General features: G+C 50.5%; 8 protein-coding genes across 8 annotated transcripts; 6 read left to right on the top strand and 2 right to left on the bottom strand.

Moving 5' to 3' along the window:
• Nucleotides 1-56: 56 nt before the first annotated feature.
• On the bottom strand, nucleotides 57-4,444 carry L3040_000406 (uncharacterized protein; the record flags this gene model as incomplete). Its single annotated transcript, XM_007292470.2, has 2 exons — nucleotides 57-4,117; nucleotides 4,174-4,444. The coding sequence occupies 2 exons, from the start codon at nucleotides 4,442-4,444 to the stop codon at nucleotides 57-59; spliced, it is 4,332 nt and encodes a 1,443-aa protein (XP_007292532.2).
• Nucleotides 4,445-5,179: 735 nt separating this feature from the next.
• L3040_000407 (uncharacterized protein) lies at nucleotides 5,180-6,445 on the top strand (the record flags this gene model as incomplete). The annotated part of the gene is made up of 1 exon (XM_007292469.2): nucleotides 5,180-6,445. The coding sequence occupies one exon, from the start codon at nucleotides 5,180-5,182 to the stop codon at nucleotides 6,443-6,445; it is 1,266 nt and encodes a 421-aa protein (XP_007292531.2).
• Nucleotides 6,446-7,480: 1,035 nt separating this feature from the next.
• On the top strand, nucleotides 7,481-8,147 carry L3040_000408 (uncharacterized protein; the record flags this gene model as incomplete). Its single annotated transcript, XM_007292468.2, has 4 exons — nucleotides 7,481-7,783; nucleotides 7,838-7,949; nucleotides 8,045-8,056; nucleotides 8,134-8,147. 4 exons carry the CDS (start codon nucleotides 7,481-7,483, stop codon nucleotides 8,145-8,147), a joined length of 441 nt encoding a protein of 146 aa, XP_007292530.2.
• Nucleotides 8,148-8,914: 767 nt separating this feature from the next.
• L3040_000409 (uncharacterized protein) lies at nucleotides 8,915-9,308 on the bottom strand (the record flags this gene model as incomplete). Its single annotated transcript, XM_007292467.1, has 2 exons — nucleotides 8,915-9,018; nucleotides 9,077-9,308. The coding sequence occupies 2 exons, from the start codon at nucleotides 9,306-9,308 to the stop codon at nucleotides 8,915-8,917; spliced, it is 336 nt and encodes a 111-aa protein (XP_007292529.1).
• Nucleotides 9,309-9,682: 374 nt separating this feature from the next.
• L3040_000410 (uncharacterized protein) lies at nucleotides 9,683-10,835 on the top strand (the record flags this gene model as incomplete). Its single annotated transcript, XM_066155142.1, has 4 exons — nucleotides 9,683-9,694; nucleotides 9,768-9,906; nucleotides 9,958-10,614; nucleotides 10,666-10,835. 4 exons carry the CDS (start codon nucleotides 9,683-9,685, stop codon nucleotides 10,833-10,835), a joined length of 978 nt encoding a protein of 325 aa, XP_066013193.1.
• Nucleotides 10,836-12,085: 1,250 nt separating this feature from the next.
• L3040_000411 (uncharacterized protein) lies at nucleotides 12,086-13,553 on the top strand (the record flags this gene model as incomplete). The annotated part of the gene is made up of 6 exons (XM_066155143.1): nucleotides 12,086-12,101; nucleotides 12,155-12,175; nucleotides 12,238-12,789; nucleotides 12,863-13,212; nucleotides 13,285-13,458; nucleotides 13,509-13,553. 6 exons carry the CDS (start codon nucleotides 12,086-12,088, stop codon nucleotides 13,551-13,553), a joined length of 1,158 nt encoding a protein of 385 aa, XP_066013194.1.
• Nucleotides 13,554-14,533: 980 nt separating this feature from the next.
• On the top strand, nucleotides 14,534-16,762 carry L3040_000412 (uncharacterized protein; the record flags this gene model as incomplete). The annotated part of the gene is made up of 1 exon (XM_007292464.2): nucleotides 14,534-16,762. The coding sequence occupies one exon, from the start codon at nucleotides 14,534-14,536 to the stop codon at nucleotides 16,760-16,762; it is 2,229 nt and encodes a 742-aa protein (XP_007292526.2).
• Nucleotides 16,763-17,286: 524 nt separating this feature from the next.
• L3040_000413 (uncharacterized protein) lies at nucleotides 17,287-19,123 on the top strand (the record flags this gene model as incomplete). Its single annotated transcript, XM_007292463.2, has 2 exons — nucleotides 17,287-17,490; nucleotides 17,567-19,123. The coding sequence occupies 2 exons, from the start codon at nucleotides 17,287-17,289 to the stop codon at nucleotides 19,121-19,123; spliced, it is 1,761 nt and encodes a 586-aa protein (XP_007292525.2).
• Between the last annotated feature and the right edge of the window lie 1,512 nt (nucleotides 19,124-20,635).

Consider the following 20,635-nt stretch of genomic DNA (forward strand, 5'->3'; position numbering starts at 1 on the left):
CGGTCCGAGCCCCGCAAGTCCGATCCTCCAACTAAAGCCCAAGACAGGCCAGGACATCAGAGTCTCACTCCAGAGGGCCGCCCTCCTCGTCTCGCTGCATTTGCAGCCGGACGTCCTCGGACAACCGCAGTACCACGGGTGGTCTTTGGTGAAATCTTAGCGGGGATTTCAGCGTCCGAAGAAGACTCGAATTCTGAAGGTGATCTATCCGAAACCGACGGATGTATGTCGTTTTCTTCGGATTCTGAATCCGGACTGATCAAGCGGACAACTGTTGGTCCCTTGCGGACGGGTGGACTCGGAGCCGAGGCCTGTTCTGGAACTGGGTTTGAATGGCCTGAGGTCGATATATATGTTCTTTTGCTACTCAAGATAACGGCAGGAGTAGTGGCCAGGGAATTATCTGTGCTATTTTGCGCCGGTTGTGATCGATATCCCATGGCATTGGACAACGTTGGGATCACGATGGATGGTTGCTTCAGAATAGACTTTGGCGTAGTCACCGGCGTGTTTCGAGAGGTCGAGAAGCCAGAAGGGATCTCCACTCGTGCCTTTTGCTTACCGCCAACAGTCTTGAAGGTTTTGCCTTCAAGGGCCATTCTCTCCTTCATTGAAAGCATTTTTGGGGCAGCGGGGGTTGCTGGCGAGGGTGATCTGAGGTCTGTATGCGGATGAGTTTTTTTGGGCGGCCTGCCTCTGCGTTTCAGCATCGGCTTCTCCGGCTGGACTTCCGGTTGTGAATCATCATATCGCTCACGGGAAGGTCTGCCTCCACGTTTCGGGGTAGGCTTCTCAGCGACTTCGAAGTCTGACTCGTCTTGCGGCGCAAGTTGTGATTCCAAAGGTGGCTGTAGAGATTCGGCATCATCGCTAGCCAACTGGACTGATTGAGGCTCTTTAGAAGCACCTTCTGCACTGGCATGGTTATCACGTTCCAAATGCTCCCCAAAAAGGCTGTCTCTGTCGCCACCAATCTCACTGTAATTACCGACAGCGGCTCCGCCATCGCTGTCAGACCTGGCACTAGATGACATCTCGATTGCTTCCGAATTGGATCTCGAAGCATCAATCGCCTTGTCAGTACGATTCCTTCTGGTTTTTTTCGGCAAGCCACCAGAATAGTCCACACCGGAGTCTTCCTCCGCCTCTTTACGAGTGAGCCAAGCCGACTTGCGAGGCGTCTTGATGGTGTTCGTCTTGGGCTCAGCTTTGGGTCTGCCTCTCTTGGCCTTTGGATTGCTAAGATTACTCATTGCTTGAGCAGCGAGCTCCAGACCTTCTTCAGGCTTGTCAGTTTTAGGAGGCCTACGGTCGTAGTGGTAGGCCGGAATGAGATTCGCTGCATCCTCTTCAGGTGCAATAGCATCCTCGCCAAGATCCGTATAAATTTGAGGCTTACCAGTGCTACGACGGGGCAGGCGCTTCTCTGGTAATGTGATGTCTGATATCACGTTCTCAGCATCTGACTTGTGCTTCTTCGTCAAGGCGAGCATCTTCTGCCGCTTGGATGCGAAGAATTCTTCCTCCTCGCCCTCGTCATCATAGCCTTGTCGTTTCCGCTTCTTAACTTCAGGTGGTTGTAGAGCAGGATCAAGGAGATCGGAGAGGGACAGATTTGGAGCTTCAGCTGCCGTAGGCTCTGATGGCCGCACAAAGGATTCGGTTGCGTTAGGTGGGTCGAAAAGAATCCTATCAATATCGTCACCTTGTTGGTAATAACCGATACCCATCATACGCTCCTGGTCAACGTGAGACGAATCTGGATACACTAGCTCGGCCGGTTGAAAAGATCGAGCAGGCTGAGCAGGCTCTGCGGGCGTCGGTGCAGATGTCGGGTTCCGAGAGACCATCGGCGCAACAGGTGCAAGCAGACGAGATGAACAGTTTGCGGGCTGCGGATTTGCGGCATCGTAATCTTGAAAACTGTAGTTGTTGCCTTCCATGCAAGCGTTTTGTATGTCATCGCCCACGTTGCCAAAGTCTTCATGGCCGTGAGGCGTGAATCCTGTAGGATCGTAATCAGCTCCGTAGTGACCAACACCGTGGGCATTGTCATCCGTGGCAGGCATCTCTTGTGCTGGGCCGCGTAATAATGGGTCTATATCTTGCATCTCGCGTGCATGGTCCTCCAGAGCGGCGTTTGCATCTGTGTCCGGATCATTGCCTGCCGGAAAAGGGTCCCCCTCTGCGCCGTTAGCAAGATACCCCTGGTCATCTGAATCAGCTCTGGCTTTCTCAGCTTCCGCCTTTTCCTTCAGCCTCAACATTCGCCCAGACACCTGCGGGTTTTCCGCGTTGTTATCCCGGAGCCAGACGAGATTCGTCTTTGAAAAATCCACCAGACTTTCCACACTCCGGTAATCGGCAACTTTTCTGGTGTCATGTCCAAGGAGGGTTCCCTTCGGCTGATAAGGCTTTTGCACGTTCCCCTTGCGACACTTTGAACAGGAGCATATCTTTAGACACTTAGGACATTGCCAGTCTTTATCCTCCATCACGGTCTGGGGCATGATATCGAAGGCACGCCACAACACCCCGTAACAGTAAGCAGAGGAACAGGTTGTGCAAAAGGCAAGTTTCCAATCCTGCTCTTGGTGAAAACAAATATGGCACGAATGAGTCTTGCCTTTCATCGCGGCAAGCTTGCCCTTTCTTTTGCTAGCATTCTTGCCTCTTTTGGGGCGTTTGACACGTCCTTCATCGTCTACTGAAACTTCAACGTCAGAAAAGTCGGGAGTCTGCTCTTTCGGCTTCGTGATGTCAGTCCATGGCCTACGTATCAATTGCTCTTGGCAGACTTCGGCAATTGGCTTCTTGCCGTATCTCTTTCTCGCAATCTCGAGAACTTGCGGTGATCTCATTATATCAAAAAATCCATCAAACTGGACAACCACGCCACGCCATAGCTCATAGTTGTCGACGAGGACGTTCCAATCCCACTGCTCTACCCAGGATAGAGACGATATGCAGGCACAAGAGCGACCCATAGCGTAACAGTCCATACAGATGTCGTAGGTATCTTCCTCGCCCGTGAGCCCATACAATATGCAGGACTTGCAGGTCAAGAATCTGTTGAAAATGTTCAAACGGCAGTAGGAGCAGGTTACATTTGAATCAAATGGTACCATTTCGACCTCTGTCTCGTCCGGTAGCTTGGGCGAGAACATTTCACTGACTAGGATCTCCTGGTACAATGAGAAAAGTCGTCGAAAGTCCTCGAGAAGCTGCTTAATCCTCCCATACTTCCACATCTTCGGCTCGACAGTGTCACGCTGGAGTAGATTGTAGTACTTCAGGAGGGTGTAGTACACAATAGCCTTGCACTTGTACTGTTCGTCTCTGCAGACCATTCGACCACGGGGAAGAGCCTCGTGTAAAGCCAACTCGAGCGTATCGACAGTGGTTCGATTCCAGGCGACCTTCATAGTTCGGGTGCCACGATTCCAGACCTGATGCGGAGCGAGGGGGGGAATGAGAATCAGGTCTCCAACCTTTTGCTCAACTACCCATACGTTGAAAGGGGCCTTTTTCCAAGCATTGACTTGAGCAAAATGTTTTTCAACCTCGATATCATGGCCAAGCATGGACAAGAAGTATTCAGATACCAGTTCCCGTTCTTTCGTCTCTGTCATGAACCAAATCGAGCTGCCTTGCTTCTCTCCATTTCCGTCTTTGGAAGCCTCGACCATAATATTGTGACCGAGAGTGGCGCACATTTCTCGATGAGCAGGAGTGTAAGTTCCTTCGTGACCAATATAACACATCATGTTGAGGGCCCGCATCTCCGGGGGGAGACTGCTCATAAGATCCCCAGCAGGCGCGACACCCTTCCCGTATCGCATCTGGTTGTACTCGTTGCGTTCCAGGATCGCACCATCGCCTCCAGTCCTTGATTCGATACACTCGTTCAAATAATAGACGCAATCGGGGATCATCGACTTCAATTGCTCGGCCCAGGTATCAGGGCAGTCAATATCCTTCAGGTACAGTCTTTGGCGCTTGGGGTCACGGTAGTTATCCGTTGTAAACTGGTTTGCGAGTTGATTCATGGACCTCAGGTAATGACCCATGGTCATAGGAATATTGACTTCATTAGGAATATCTCGAACTTGTTCGGCTAGAAGGAGTATTGGAATCAACAGAACCCTCTCTCCGGCGCAAAGGATGGCTCACCTTTGGTTCCCAGGTTGGCTTCAAGCCAATCTGGGCTGAAGAGCCATGGCGGTAGTGCTTCGCCCCAGTTCTCGATGACGAGAGGCTTTCCGCTTTGAATGACAACCGCCAGGATAAGAGCTTCGAAGCTTTGTACTGAGTGCTCCTTCAGCTTCTCTGTCGACAACCTAGTCACATAATCGAAGTTGTCGCAGCTTTCAACAAGTGCAGAGAGATCGAATTCGGGGGAGATTGGCACGAATTGTGCCTGTGGGTGCGTATGAGAAGGCATTGTGCTGAGTTTTGAGAGTTTCGTTCGTTCGTTCACTCGCTCGCTCTAGTCACTCCCACTTTCGCAGAGCATGTTGCTGGTTCATGCGGTGAGTAGCAGAGATCGGCGCGAGAAGAACGGAGCTGGCGAAGATATGTAGTGGTGAGAGGCTGTTTGTCGTAGGGTTGAGGTGGTGAGGGAGAGAGGGAGGGGCTGGCGCATAGACAAAGGTCGTTCTAATTTATCGGGTGGACAGCCGCGTCGATTGAATGCGCCGTGGCCGTGGCCGTGGCCGTGGCAGTCCGACTGTTGTGCAGGGCGTGTGGTGCGTCCTACTTGGAGATTCCGTCGTGACAATTGTAAGAGCAGGACTTGATGTGAGCGTATATCTGCGGTGGACGGGGAGGGAGTTGGAGACTTCGAGACTTCGAGACCTTCGAGACGAGGTTGAGAGATCGTCTGAACTAGCCTTGTTGAAAGGTAACGCTGTGACAGAAGAAGCTTAGCAGAGAGCTCGGACCAGTCTCGTCCAGCCACAGCCAGAGCCTCATCAGCCCTTGGTTACATGGTTACATGTACATTCCGTAGGTACCAGTGAAGAAGATCAAGAAAGAAAAAGAAAAGGTAGTGAGTGAGCTGTAAGTCGTTGGATCTACACAGCGCTCATATGAATTATGTCGCTTAGTGTCAATATTTTTCAATTTAAATACCCCTCAAAATTATTGCTAATTTCGAACAGAGGATCTATCAATCGATATGAGCTTTTTCCATGCATTCTCGTCGGCTGGGGTCCTCCGACTCCCCAGCGGGTGCCGAACTTCTCTTGTACGGACGGCACTGAAGTCCCAGAAAGGATATACTCGAGCAACTTCTACTATCTGTAGAGAACCAATACAACAACAGCCAGCATACTCTGCCCTGCACAAGAGATTCTTTCACCCGTCTACTCCAAGACCTTCCTTGGCAGCTGCGGCTCAAACAGCGAGCCCGGGTGGATCACAATCAGAGTCTCAACCTCCAGCTCCAGCAATATACGAGGCTCCCAAAACTGGATTACTCTCAATAATCCCGTCATCATGGGTTCCTTATGCGGAACTTGTCAGACTCGACAAGCCAACTGGAACGTATTACCTCTTCTTCCCCTGCCTCTTCTCCACCCTCCTGGCAGCTCCGCTGGCAATTCCTATGGCGGCTCCCCTATCAGTACTCGGGACCTCCCTCCTCTTCTTCAGCGGTGCTCTCGTTATGCGTGGCGCCGGTTGCACCATCAACGATCTCTGGGACCGCAATCTCGACCCTCACGTCCGAAGGACACGGCTTCGACCGATCGCTCGTGGAGCCGTCACCCCATTCAATGCTCTTGCTTTCACCGGCGTCCAGCTCTTCATAGGCCTTGGTGTGCTCCTGCAGTTCCCAACGTCGTGTCTGTTCTACGGAATCCCAAGCTTGCTGCTCGTGGCTGCATATCCACTAGCCAAACGAGTTACACATTACCCCCAATTTGTCCTTGGCTTGACATTCTCCTGGGGTGCCATGATGGGCTTTCCTGCGCTCGGAGTCGATCTGTTGCAGGATATTGGTGCTCTGACAGCCGCGGGATGTCTCTATACCTCAAATGTGGCTTGGACGGTGTTGTATGACATGATCTATGCTCACATGGATATCAAGGACGACGCTAAGGCTGGGATTAAAAGCATAGCGCTGAAGCATGATGCGCAGACGAAGCAAATCCTGAGTGGATTGGCAGTGGCTCAGATTGGGCTTTTGGCAGCTGCGGGAGTGGCCGCTGGTGCAGGTCCGGTCTTCTTCGTTGGCAGCTGTGGAGGTGCAGCGATCACTCTGGCTGTTATGATCAAGAGAGTCAACCTGAAGAGCGTCAAGGATTGCTGGTGGTGGTTTGTGAATGGGTGTTGGATCACTGGCGGGGTGGTGTCCGCCGGACTGGGAGCAGAGTACTTGATTCGGTTTGCAAAGAGAGGAGAAGAAGAAGCTATTGTTGTTGAAGATTCGGTACCTGTATAATATCATACTGGGTGATTGAGCTTTTTATGTGAGATGGGTGGGTGTATGATAGATAGCTAGGTTTGGATTATTCTGCATAATGATGGCATGTATAGAAGTGACTACGGTATGAGAAGAAACACCTGGAACTGCATTCAACTGTTTGTCTTGAAGTCCACTGCAAACCAAACCGACCTCCCAGTTCGCAGAAGCTCCAATGTACTGTCATTAGTAATATCACAGCCAAGCCTCTATCCATAACCTTCTTCTCGAGCCATTATCCATTCTGTACCGTAGGACATGGAAGTAAGCAAGCCAGGTTGCACTGATCATCACGTCATCTGAGCAGTCGCCAAATATCAGGTCCGGAGCTATGTACGGTACCGGTACCGGTATCTCCCCTTGCTCATGATTAACGACTGCTCGGTCTGCTCGAGACTCGAGAGTCCTGGTGGAGGGTGTCCGGTTTCAGCTGGGGGTTCTTGCTTGGCTTTTGCTTGGCTTTTGCTTGGCTTTGTTGCTGGGCCCACCTTCAGAGCAGCGGTGTTGTTGACTGGGTCTGCAAGGCATCCCAGAGCGAAGGCCACTTCATCACAACCCTCTATCCAGATTCCAACAGGATTTCTTCCGATCTCATCCCAAAAATATATATATGTACCTTATAATATATACCACAAGACGGTAAAATCACGGGCTGCTTTTGCACATCCAGATCCTCCGATCGGCGCATCATCTGAGCGTTGTTGACTCAAGCCTTGCACTTGCACACTCCTTGCACACTCACTATACGCGAAGGGTTAAGCGTAGCTCAACTATGAGATCATCCTGACTTGAGCTTCCCGCAGCCCTCCGTCACCACTACAAAGGCTACTTCAAGCATTAAAGAAAGGCGAACAACCTCCGTCTCCGCCGCAAACCCACCTCGTCACTCGAATTGTTTCGATCCTGAGACCTATTACATTACTTTCTTACCTTACCTACACTTCTTTGTTTGAGACAGGGCCTACCCACCCAGTCTAGACTATACCAAACCCTACATCTCCATCAATACGCAAAATGGCCAGTACTATTCAACTCGGCCTCAGGGCTTTTCAATTTCTTATGATTCTCCTGACTTTATCTTTGATCGGCAATGTGATCCAGGAGGCCTTTGCAGGAAATTCATCCAGCATCAACTACGCCATGTTCGTGTCCGTCTTTGACATGGTTGTTATCCTCTGGGGTCTCGGATGCGCCTTCAGGCCAGACTTCGGATTCGGATTCGGAATCGTCGCTGCTGATGCCCTTGCTACTCTCTTCACTGTCATCGCTGGTATCGTCCTGGCCGCGAAGCTCGACGTGCACTCGTGCGGCAACGATGTGATTCCTCCTCGTATTTCGCTTTTTGTCAACATACGCTAATGGTTGCAACAGTCCTATGTCCTCTCCAACCCATTGACCAACGGGTCCAACAACCCCAGGAAGCGCTGCCACGAGCTGCAAGCTAGCACTGCCTTCTTTTGGTTTGCCTTTGCCGCGTTCGTCGGTTCTTTGGTCATGAGCTTCATGAGCGGTGGCAGCTCGTTCAAGAGCCCTCGCGGTGGAATCCGCCAGGGCGGACCATCAATGTCTCAAGTCTAGCGAGCAATTATGGTAAGTTGCGGATCTCTTGCACACAAGATCTCCTCTCCATCATCTATTGGAACACTGGCTGATCGACCGTATAACAGACTTTGGAGTATAATGCAAGCATCTCGAGCAGGTACCGACAATTAACAGTCGCAAATTTTCCTTCGAATTGGATACATCGCCGGTGATGTGGGTTGGGTATTTAAAGGACAATCAATGTGTTGGACTCCTCGTTGAAGGAGGGGATAGTATCAGCTTGGATGCCAGCCAGCAAGGCGTTATTATGCACTGACTTCGCGTTAGTTTTTCAGCGGTATGACCTGCTTTATGATGAACACCTAATAATGTATCATAATAAAGTGATACTGTAGTATACTAAGTATTACGCGCTCATTAATATCTTTGAAGTCATGAGGAAGCATGGATGGAACGTTTTCTAGATAATATGCACGTACCAAGTGACGGTTTTGTCTCCCTTAAAGAGCAAAACATCCGGCCTGAGAAAGCAATACCAATTTCATTGCAATGAAAATGTCGCGAGCGTCTTGGAGTTAAGTTCAATCCTTCGTGTAAATGAGGTTTATTGAAGAGATGGCCCTCGTATTGTCTTCTTAAGTGAACCTGTGCTTCACTTGTATATTGGACCCGTGGTTGATCCAGCATCGCATTGTCCAAGCTTCCACTGTTGCCATTTATGCAGTTTAAACCACAGCCTCAGGTGCTACGTCCCCTAGTTGCCTTCCTTATGTATTCGCTTCGAAGAGCGATAGGGCTAGACACAACATGCTCATATACCATGAACGCCATGCCCAATGTCAGTCCCTGTCGTGCCCCGACGCGAAATCTAACTCCCTCTCTATGCTCTCTCTCTCTCTTCTTCCTTCATATCGATGCAGCAGCTTCAACAGCACCTGCCATCTTGAAACTCGACGAATTCGTAATCCTGACCTCAACAGGATACATCCATTCCATGTACTTTGCCCAGCCTTCACAAACAATCAGCAATGGCCACTTTACTCAGAACAAACGCAGATCAATACTCACTCCAGTACGCGAACTTTCTCCCAAAGTATTTCCCCGCGTAAGGCACAATCACCATCGTCAACATCAGCTCCAGCTGCTGCAGACTAGCCTCCCACTCCCTTTGAGCGTCAGATCCTTCCTCAGAGTCCAGGTCGCTGCTGTCTAATGACGATGGCAGGGAGTCGACTTCGTCTGGGTCGTAGGAGGATTCTGGGGAGACATCGGGGATGATGTACGAATCGGAGGCCGACATGATTCCGAGGCGGTTGGAGAAGCTTTGGTAGATAGAAACGCACAAAGAGTGCTACCGCCGACAGCGCCAATACATCGAATTACTGGAGAGAATGGGGGGGAGATGGACGGGGCGCTGTTGCAGAGTTGATCCCCGTTTTCCAAGTTCCGAATCCGCTTAGCTTCAAGCTGCTCTCCCGAGCCGGTATGGCTTGATTGATTCGGGTCACGTGACTACACTTCATTCACCACTTTGGAGGGTGAATCATAATGAGCGCGTGTCATCAAGTCCTTGGAGCAAACACTGCACTCATAAAAACCACCTCGAATCGAAACCTGCCAAAACATAGTCTTCTGCGAATATCTGGCGAAGAAAAGGTTCTTACCAGCTTAATCATGGCTGACACGGTAAGTTTGCCAATTGCATGGACCCCCCCGCTCACCCGAATCCACGCAGCAATTTTGTGACACCACATCTCAGGAAATCAAAACCCCCGAACGCAAGCCCCGCAAGTCCGTAGCATTCAGCGAGGGAACCACGGTAGTCGACAAAAACGGAGCAGTCACGATGATGGACGGGCACGACGATACGAAGGACACGGCGCAGTCACACTCACCAAGTACTCCGCGTCTATCACAGGCTTTGGGGGCATTTACTGACCCTGTACAAGGCCTTAATGACGGCGCGAACGAGCCCACGAACGACGACGATGTTGCAGCCATGTTGAAGGGCATGAAGAAGAAGAAGAGCAAGAAGCCCAAGGACGCTGAGGATGAGGGTGAGGGTGGCGAGGCTGTTGCGGAGGATGGCGGGCTGGATCTTTCGTCGATGAAGAAGAAGAAGAAGAGCAAGAAGCCCAAGGAGACCGAGGACGCCTTCGCCGCCAAGATCGCCGCGCTTACTGTCGATGATGCCGAGGAGGGAGAGGCCCCAGCCGCAGCTGCTACGGAGAAGAAGGTCGTGGATGAGGGTGATATGGTGAAGGGCACTGGAATCTGGCAACACGACTCGGAAACAAAGATCCCCTACGAACAACTCCTGTCTCGATTCTTCGTCCTCCTCGCCCAAAAGAACCCAGACCATGCGTCGAGCGGCTCGAGGAGCTACAAGATCCCGCCTCCTCAGTGCCTCCGCGAAGGAAACAAGAAGACGATTTTCGCCAATATTGCCGAGATCTGCAAGCGCATGAAGAGAACTGATGAGCATGTCACATCTTATCTTTTTGCCGAGTTAGGTACGAGCGGTTCGGTTGATGGAAGCAGACGCCTTGTTATCAAGGGTCGATTCCAGCAGAAGCAGATTGAGAATGTTCTGAGGAGATACATCAGTAAGCCCACCAACTCTCTTATTTTTTAACTGAAAGACTAACCAGAGACAGTGGAATATGTCACCTGTAAAACCTGCAGATCCCCAGACACCGAGCTCAACAAAGGAGAGAACAGACTTTACTTCATCACTTGCAACTCCTGCGGATCCCGACGCTCGGTCACGGCCATCAAGACAGGATTCTCTGCCCAAGTCGGAAAGAGACGCAGACAGCAAGGTTAAACTGGTTAACTTTCTGCACCAGGCTTCGGGGATTATGATGCTACGATTTCTCAATGGGAACGTTAGGCGGAATGCATACACTGAGCATGGGCTTGGGCCGATAGCACTCTGAAGGTTGCATTTGACGGGTCTCAAAAAATAAGTACATAGCGGTTGACAAGCTTGTTAGATCACGCAGGAATCGACTCAAGGATTTAAGCACAGAAGCGCAGTGGTTCCTGGGTGCAACCTTGGCATGTGTGTAGTTTAAATTGTATTGGTGCCTGCCTGGACTAAAAGTCACTTGCTAATGAGCCTTTACCCAAGCACGATGGCTACTTGGGCTCTCCGTATTGAGTATGGCTAGTCGGGTCGCTACAAGAGGCAAACGCGCAGTAGCACAGCTCCTGTGACTTGAAAGACTTCGAGATCTGACTCGCTGAGATTGAAATCTGGTCGTGTTTTCCGATAGAGATGGAGATTGAGATAAACCTTAGTGACGAAGAATGAAGGTTACTATTACCAACACATAATTGGTACCTCGCCACTGGAAGAAAGCATTAATGATTTTACGACCTTGTTGAGGTTTTGAAATGAAAAGTTGTTTGCGAAAGCGACAGATGATCCGCACCGGAGTACGAGGTAGACGGCTTATTTCATGCCAAGTTCGAGGAACTTTGCTGGTATAGCTTGTGAGGGCCATGTTCTAAGCGCCCGGCTACACTCGCTTCGCCTCGCCTCGCCTCGCCTACCAATCCTCCATCCATACAACCCCCAAGGCCACGCCTGTAGGTAATTGGGTAGACTGGCAACCTGGCAAGAGGCTGGCCAATTGCCGCCCATTCGTTGCATCGAGAATATGGAAATAGAAACAGCCCGCCCATCCGAATTGACGCTCCAAGGAGTTGCTTGCAGCGCGACCCCGCCGGAGCTGAGCTCTGATGTTTCGTCTTCTTGTTTATATCGGTCTCAACCGATTCCTCAACTTCTACTCTGCTCGTGTTCAAGTCATTCGGATTTTAGAATTACACCGTTCAATCAGAGCACTGCCAGCTAGTGCTTAGAGAGCAAAAGATTGGTGAGTACGAAGCTGATGCGCAAGTCGGGGTGCGGGGTGAGCAAGGCTGCAGCTGACGATGATCCAAGAGAAGTCGTCGAACAGCTGCTTATTTGGCCCAAAAAAAAACCCCTCATTCGAATCCCTTCAACTACCAGTCCGGCATCTTGCATACATCACCTAGAGCTGTTAGGGAGCTTCGGAAGCCGTCTAGATGTCATACTATCCTCGTAGGTTCACCAGCCTCTCCAGAATCTTCCACAGCCTGCTAATTTCCGAGAAGCGCCTCCAGGTGACAATGGAGGTAAATAAATCAATTAAAGCTTTATATGAGGGGTTGTCGTTGACACTTTCTACTTCCTACAGCTCAGCAGCACCAATATGCTCCTCCTCCCTCCTCGCCTCCTCCTACGCAGACCACTCACTCACAATCCGCATACTACCCTCCTCCACCACAGACAGGAAGCCCTCCTCAAGCAGGGACCTCATACCCCCCTCCACCACAGCCCAACTCTCCCCAAGCCCAGCAACACTACCAAGCTCCCCCTCAACAGCAAGTCCCCGCACAAGTGCAACAGCACTACCAAAGCCCACCCCAAAATTTCTCCCACCGCACATCCTACCAGCAACCGGTAGCTCCGGCCCAGGGACAGGTATCCCCCGCTTACGAGCAGCCTCCCCAGCAGGCTTATGCGCATTTAGAGGAAGAACGTCCGCCTGAAAATCCGGCTCTGGATACAAGTGCGGCTCAGAACTTGGACCATGGAGCGCCGGCCGCTGAGCACTTTATTGGAGCCAGCACGAGCCAGGATGATGTCGGGACATTCAATGGTGGAAGCTATAGGATCAGTCACCGAGATACGAATAGTATCCTCACGTGTCAGCTGGCGATAGGGTGCCCGCTGATTGCGCGACCTGGTGTGTTCCACTCCCAATTAGAATCTCAAGTCCAAGCGTTGGAGAAGAATGAGGATGAGCTAATACCAGACAGGCGCAATGATCTCTATGACACCAACAATAACACTCAAAGGTAACGTCAAGTTCTCGATGAAGAAACTCATCACTGGTGGTGATATGACACACTCGACGTTCACTGGCCCGGGAGAACTCCTCCTCGCTCCGCCCTCATTGGGCGATATTACAAACATCCATCTTGCAGGCAGTGAGCAGTGGTCTGTAGGCCGCGATGCGTTCTTAGCCTGCACGCAAGGAGTGGTCAAGGAGTATAAGCGACAGGGTATCGGAAAGGCGATGTTTTCTGGTGAGGGGCTGTTTGTCTACAAGATAAGTGGGAACGGGCTGTTGTGGATCACGAGTTTGGGGGCGATTATTAGGAAGGATGTCAGAATCCCCTCTCACCTCTTCCCTCTCAAAACCTCGAGTTCGGAGAGCATAGACTGACAAGAAGTGCAGCTGGCGGATGGCGAGAAGTATATTGTGGATAATGGCCACCTAGTGGCGTGGAACACGAAGTATATCCTTGAGCGTGTGGCTTCGGGTGGTATTATTTCCGGTTTTTCGTCTGGTGAGGGGCTGGTCTGCAAATTTACTGGTCCTGGGACGGTGTTTATGCAGACGAGGAACCCGGTGAGTGTTGTACTCTTTCACCAAGGCGCAAATTTACTGACTAGCTGCAGACTGCTTTCGCTCAGTGGCTCTCTACGCATGCTGCTGCTGCGTAAGGTGGGTGGGTGTGGCAGGGTTGGTATCGATCATACTGTCTCGGTGTTTTGTGGACCAAATCATTTGTTTACTCCAGAGTCGCTTGAGCTTGCAGCGTACTTTTCTAGAACATCTCAAGTCTTACTTTCCTATCTACGAACCTCTCGTAAGGCTAGCTATACCGCTCCAGACGAGTAAATTTTGAACGTGTTAGTTGTTAGTATATGCTGTATCTACTCTCGGCAGCTATTTAAAGGGGGCTGGCTCACCAAAGAAGAAAACGGGCTTGAAGACCCAAGGTCGATGAATATCCCGCAAAGCGCTCAATTCAAATCACCGTGACTCTTATTTCAAACTCCCAAAGAGCTGTGGCTATGGAGGGTCTTCACTTCAACGTTAAGTTGCTCCTTCCTCGTTCCCAACGCCCTGACCAACTAGCCGAGACCTTACTTCTTTCCCTGAACACCTCACTTGCATCCAACCTGCTCTCTTCCGCATTTTACTTTTCTCTCCTATCAATCTTCAAACCATCATCGGTACTGGCAAAACCATCCTTCTCGACAGTGCACTAGCATTAGATTCTTGGTTAGAAATCGATAGCATTGCTTTTTGCTGCCGCAAATACGGTTCTGGTTGTCTTTTGATTGTAGAACCCGGCCTGGCACACTAGGGACAGCATATTGTCTTGGTCGAGCATATTCATTTGCGAGACGATACGAAGAGGGATTCCCAAGGGGCGTCGCTTCATTACCTTATCAACTGTGCGTATTGCCCCCTCCTCTCCTTGATGGGGGAACCATGTGCAGGTTGACTGACAACTCCGACACAAGGTCATCAGTCAAGAAGCAGAAGAGCTCAAATCAAACTCCCTCCAAGCGAGTTTCGATCGTCGAACACAAGAAAAGCCGCCCTTATTGTTGCGTTCCTTGACCTCAGGGCCAACAGATCCCTGGCTTTAGCTCATTTCCTCTCGAATCTGACGAATCAACATCCGGGCACAATGGTCCTCACGGAGAAGGACCGCGAGGTCCAAGGCAGCCACAGTAAGAGACACAAGAACGAAATCCATAACGAAAACATAGCATCAAAGGGTCAGCCTAGCTGGATTGCTCCCACATCAGGCTCGTCGACAACCCCTTCTCGGATGAAGATTCGGAGTCCAAGAAAGGAGGTTGGAAGAAGTTCTACCATCGTACGAGAACCGGCACCAAAGCAGGAACTTTTCTCCACAAATCTCAGACGACCTCAGACGTCTTTGAAAGGCATACCTGGTAGTCGCACCAGTGATAAATCTCCACCGAAATCTTCTCCCGCCACATTTTCGAGAGCTACCAACAAGCAGACCAAGCAGAGCTTGCAGAGCTTGCAGAGCCCTCGTTCCACTGTCAGGGGAATGGCCGGAACTATTGAACATCGCTCAATCAAGGTTCCGACGAAGAGGGAAGATGATTTCCGCACTCCAGAACAACCTACCATGAAGTTTAATGCCGCGACCTCCTCCTCAGATGGAGACTCCGACAAGGAGAACAAGCCGTTCCCAAAGACACAATCGTTCCACGCCGATAGCGTTAGAAATACCAACCCAATCACGAAACCAACGGCAGTTGCAAATGACAAGCTGCAACTCATCCTCCGTAACATGAGAGGTTCATCGACGCCTCGTCCCAGGAGCGTTGAGAGAGAACACAGCGTATCCGATAATGATTCCACGTCTGGTTTTCCGGTCGGTGACTCGACGTTCCATGCTGATGGAGAATTAAGTGAGGATGACATCGAGTACAATGTGGAAGCATTCCTTGATCGTCGAGAGCACTACCGTCGGATTCGTCGACCTGAGGTCAAATCTGTCAAGTGGGATCCTGCGATCGTGGATTTCGGTCCACTGGCCGCAATTACCAATAAACCCAAGGCAGAAACCAACAACCCCAAGGTAGATATCAACAAGCCCAGGGCAGATACATATCGACCTTCCAAGGCGCCGGGAGAGCAACAGATCGACTTGCCTACAAAAGGTTTGCAGCACAGCCTGTTGGAGTTGGCTCAGATGGCTACCGAGTTAATGAAGGAAGATCGACAAAAATTGCAGAAGATTCTGGAGGCAATGAAGTGTGCCGAAAGCGGTGATGACTCTGTGGTTATAACAAGGCCGAAGAAGGACAGGAAGCCCCTGGAGGAAATTAAGTTCCACGACAAGACGACAGGAAGATCCGCGGTTTCGAAACAAAACGAGATCAACAAGGAATCCACGTCCCCTGCAAAGAAACTGAATCCAGCAGCACCGGTCTATCGAAAATTAGCCGATATCAAGGCTGGGATCTCTCCTAAGAAGGAGAACACGCCAAACCCTGTGCAGTTTCCCTTGCATGTGCAAAGAAAGCGGCGTCATGCAGCGAGTGAAGAGACCATCGAACGTCCGTTTGTTGGTAGGCCAAACAAGTATATCCCTCCTGCGCTGCGAGTACTCGATAGTAACGTCCCCGCGGATTCCCCAGCCAAACAGCAAGAGCCAATATGGATTGATACTTCGAAGCTTGCTGCAGATGGGAAGGGCCTTCCTCAAATATCAAGCATGCTAAATGATTGGCTTCAAAGTACACCTGAGGCACTTGGATTTGGCACTCAGTTTCCAGAAGAGGTTCATGACCAACAAACGGCGCCGGTCGACACGCAAATCGAATTTCAATCGCAATCTTTGCCTCCAGTGCCTCCAGCATGGATCCCGTTACCGAGCATCAACACATCTGCCCTGCCTCAGAGCTGGTGTCATATGCCACTTCCAGAATGGTGTCCTATATCCTTCGTACCGGTCTCAATGATGCCTCTCCCACAGATGCCTCTCCCACAGATGCCTCTCCCACAGATGCCTCTCCCACAGGTGCCCTTGACAAGCTATTCTCAAGTTCCGCCCCTAGAGAAGAAAACCAAGCCGTTTCCGCGTCGGATTCCGAATCAATCAGAACACGGTCGAACAGCTGAGACTCTGCATCCAGCCTGGGCATCATCGCTCTTGGATAAATTCATGGAGAAGTATCCAATGACAGGCAGGTTGATTCCTCCGGCTGCTCCCAGCCCGCTTCCGAAGCGCGCGAGACGAGGGAAGAATGCAAGTGAGATTCAGCAAAAATTGGAGGAGTTGCTGTTGTACCAGAAAGAGAAGAGGATTTTCGAGCAGCGACATAACACTACAAACATGTCAGAGGACTCCGATTCATCGTCTGGGAGATCATAGGAAGAGAAATTGGTCGGATGAGAGTATCCCGCTGGATGAGAGAATACTTGTGGATTAGAGGAATGGGTATGAGCAATTGGTATTGTTTCAGGCCGAATTGGCATTTTCTCCGGGACAACTGAATCTTTTGTATCCATTCACGATTGTTCGGTAGCGGTTGCGGGTAGATAGTATTTGTAATGCACCCGAATACATGAATTCGCGTTCTTATTCATTGAAAGAAAGGGGTTTGAAGTGAATGGATTAGATATCTTGGCGCGGCCGCAAGACGCGCATCATTCGCGTCGACCAGCCTGTCAGCCTTCTCTCATCGAACTCTTTCAAATCAACGAATAATTCCTTCTCCACGACCTTCCCAATCACCGTTGCCGTCGATTAAGTTCCCGAAAATGGCCACTCCCTCGACACCCTTCTCAGCTTCGAATCACCCTCCGGCATTATCCCCTCATGGTCCTCGATCGGTTGTACCCTCCCCGCAGCAGCTCAAAAAATCACCCTCGAATACAAACACGAATTCAAATACGATGTACGGCTATCCTGTCGGCGGTCACCCCACCAATTCTTCATTTGGCGTGGGCTATGACAGTCCCTCTGCAGCGATGGCTTTGGGGGCTGTGCCGGGACTCGAGCTGGGTCTGGAGGGACTGGGTGTTCCGGGCATGGGGGGCGGAATGGGGAATGACGATGAGAGGAAGAGGAAGATGGGGCAGCTCATAGATATGTTGCAGGTATGTGTGAGACGGCGGGCTACGATTGAAAATTTTCTCATATCCCTATGGATACATACTGACTGATTCAATGCAGACGAGTAAAGGTCGTCTTAGCGAGAACGGAGTGGAACGCCTGGCGAGGCGGATGGGCTTGGATCCGATTTTTGACATCGAAGATACTACAGTACCACGAACGCTGATCATTGCGGGAAAGGCTTTATCTCTTGATATCGAGTTTGACCGCGATGTCGTCAAGAAGGTTATCCTGGCGTTTCCTGAGGCCCTGGATATGGTTACGAGACACACTAGCAAGGCGGAGGCCATCCTGTTGAAAGATCTCCAGTTCCAGGCGCATGAGAGCCCATTAACGAAGAGGCTGGACCGATTCGCGGCGAATCTGGAGATATTGGCTGCTTCAGATAAGCTGAGTGTCATCCCGGGGCTGAACTGTCATGAAGCTATTGCGGGTATCTATGAGAGCGTGGAGAGACTACATCTGTGGGAGGTTGAGAGGCTAAAGGAGACGCAGGAGATGGCTGGGAGAAGCGATGCCTACGTAGTCAAGACGGCGATGTGTACGAAGAGTGGGAAGCCAGTTATCCATACAAGAGATAGGCTTGGCCTTAGCTTGGAGTATTGGCAGGAGAGACGGAGATTGGCGAGCGACAAGGCGGAAAAGACTTGGTCGCTGGTAATCCAATGTGCGCCAATCTCTGACCTTGTCTATACTCCATTGCGAGTTTCTCAGCATTGGATTTCGGATAATATACAAAAAGCCGATGCGACAGCTGAGGATCGTGCTCTGGAGCCGGACAATGGACCCGTGCTGGATTGGCAGGAGCCTGAGAGTACTCTGCTACCTCCTACAGACCCTCCGAAGGCGGATGGGATGGAAGGCCTCGAGGGACTCACGGGTCAGAAGTATCCAGAAGTTATGTTTGTGGCCAAATTCGACCCGCCGCTCGTCGTTCCTTACACGCTTGCCAGTCAGATATACGCCTCAACCGCGTATCCCATGGTATACTACGGGTCTCCACATTTCGACGCGTTGCTGTTCCCCCTCGACGCACATGATATTGAACACGATGGAATGCGTATCATCCCACGGGAACGCACTGTCACCGCGTATTCCAAGGAGGGAGTAAAACTCGAATCAAAGCAGACACACGAGCTATGGATCGAGAAGGCTGACTTCGGCTACACCCTGACCGAGCTCCCTTTCTCTCACCCGAAACAACTGGTTGAGATGTTACCTGCCCTCCGACAATACGCCTTCCTCTCCACGGTGCTCAACAATAGCTTTGGTGCCGGCACAAAAGTGCCTCCCGAACCGCCTCGGAAAACAGATCGCAAGAAGGCCGAATTGAATGAATTCCTACAAGAGGTTGAAGTTCAGCGTTCTAAGAACATGGACGTGGTCTTGACCACGCAGCCAGATCTGCGCTTGAGAGTAATCTTCGCCTGCGGCAACACTAAGGGCGACGTCACGTTTCTGATTCGGTTGAATGGCGTGGTTGAGGTCAAGCTGCAGAATCTACTGAAGGAAGGTGGTGACTGGAAGGGTTTAACTGTCAAGGACTTGGGTAGGATGTTGGAGATTACGGAGGATTTGGGGGTTTGGGCTGAGTTTGTGAAAAGGCGTTTAGGATGATACGATAGCATGGGATAGGACAGGATAGGCATGATACCCGGCCGTTTGGCGCCAGTTCCATAAGGATTTTTCTGCGCACTTTGAATCCCAATATCGATTTCTACAAGTCTTTGGTGCCACAGTCAGCAAATGGTGTGTGCCCTGCCCTGCTTGATTGCAAAACTGGCGACATATTAGGTAGGTATTGCCTCTGCAGAGTGTCTGTCCATTGTCCGGGGCGGGTTTTTACTTCAGTAATCCTAAGCGGCATCTCAACAACAATATCGAGCTCTCGAATGTCTTTGATACCCCTCTTTCTCCACATGCTAAAGGCCCTCATCCTCCTTGCCCCCACTCTAAGAGTCATATTTCTCCGGCCAGAGTTCGGCGCGTACAACACGGAAGCCGAATGACGAGAGAAAAAGGCGAAAAAAATGAAAAACAAGGGACAAGCGCGATGGATTCAAACCACCTTCATCTTCAATCCAAGAACTAATCTTGGCGGTGCTGGGAATCGAACCCAGATTGAAACGGGTCAGCATGGAACTCTTGACAGAGAGCCACAACGTCACGTGCTACCATTACACCACACCACCGTGCGTATCTGAACAGATGCATCCTCGGCTGGAAGAGAGCTTTATAAAGCCTCAAAAAATATTTCCCCGGAGAATGCCGTTAGTGGCTTCATAAGCGAGTGACCAGTTATTCGGGTGACTAATCGCGTGTGGGGCTAGTCCCGACGACCCAAAATATAACTGACGATCTTTGGCCCGCTGCGTCTCTATCAACACAACTCAAATATTGTCTACTGCTATCGAAGCGTACAAATTAAATACAAAAGATAAAGAGATCGTCGACCGATAAATCAATGTTTCCAAACTTTTCCGCTCCGCTACCGTAGTCCATATTATTGCCTTCTTTGTACACCAGTTACCTCCAACACTGGCTCGGCAATATCTCGCCGGCTGCAGGAGCTGGTAGACAGTGTAGTGAGTCTTTTGAAGATACAATCACTGTGTAACTACAAGTACCATGGGCACTGTACGATGGACTTGTAGAATGATGCTGACATGGAAGAAACCGGCCATTTATCCTGTGCTAGCACTCTCCCATCTCTTCATTGAGGTAAAGTATCCTTTCTGATTTCTCGTACGCTCTTATATAGCGTATTTATCTTTGAAAACCTCGCTATATCCCTTAAAGACTTCTGGCAGGAAATAACTCCATTTTGCATCGCGTAATCAAGTGTTTAATGCGGAGGAACGAAGCAAAGATGTTAGTCGCTTTCTTTCCCTTAACATTCGTAATGTAAAGCCGCCGAGTGTCTTGCAAATGCATATAACTCGGGGACATTCTTCAAACTGATTAAATGCCTGGCCACTCTCTGGAGCACAATGATCTCATTTTGGTATTTCCTTTTCGCTCTTTTGAAATTTTAGTCGTGATCTCATGCTACTGTTATCGAAGCGGTCGGCAACGCGAAGCTGACTTCCCAAGTCTGCGGCGGCCTCTATCCTCCTGGTCACTTATCAC

The sequence above is a fragment of the Drepanopeziza brunnea genome (genome assembly GCF_022702325.1).
Source record: "Drepanopeziza brunnea f. sp. 'multigermtubi' strain 214-2 chromosome Unknown ctg1, whole genome shotgun sequence".
Classification (NCBI taxonomy): Eukaryota; Fungi; Ascomycota; class Leotiomycetes; order Helotiales; family Drepanopezizaceae; genus Drepanopeziza; species Drepanopeziza brunnea.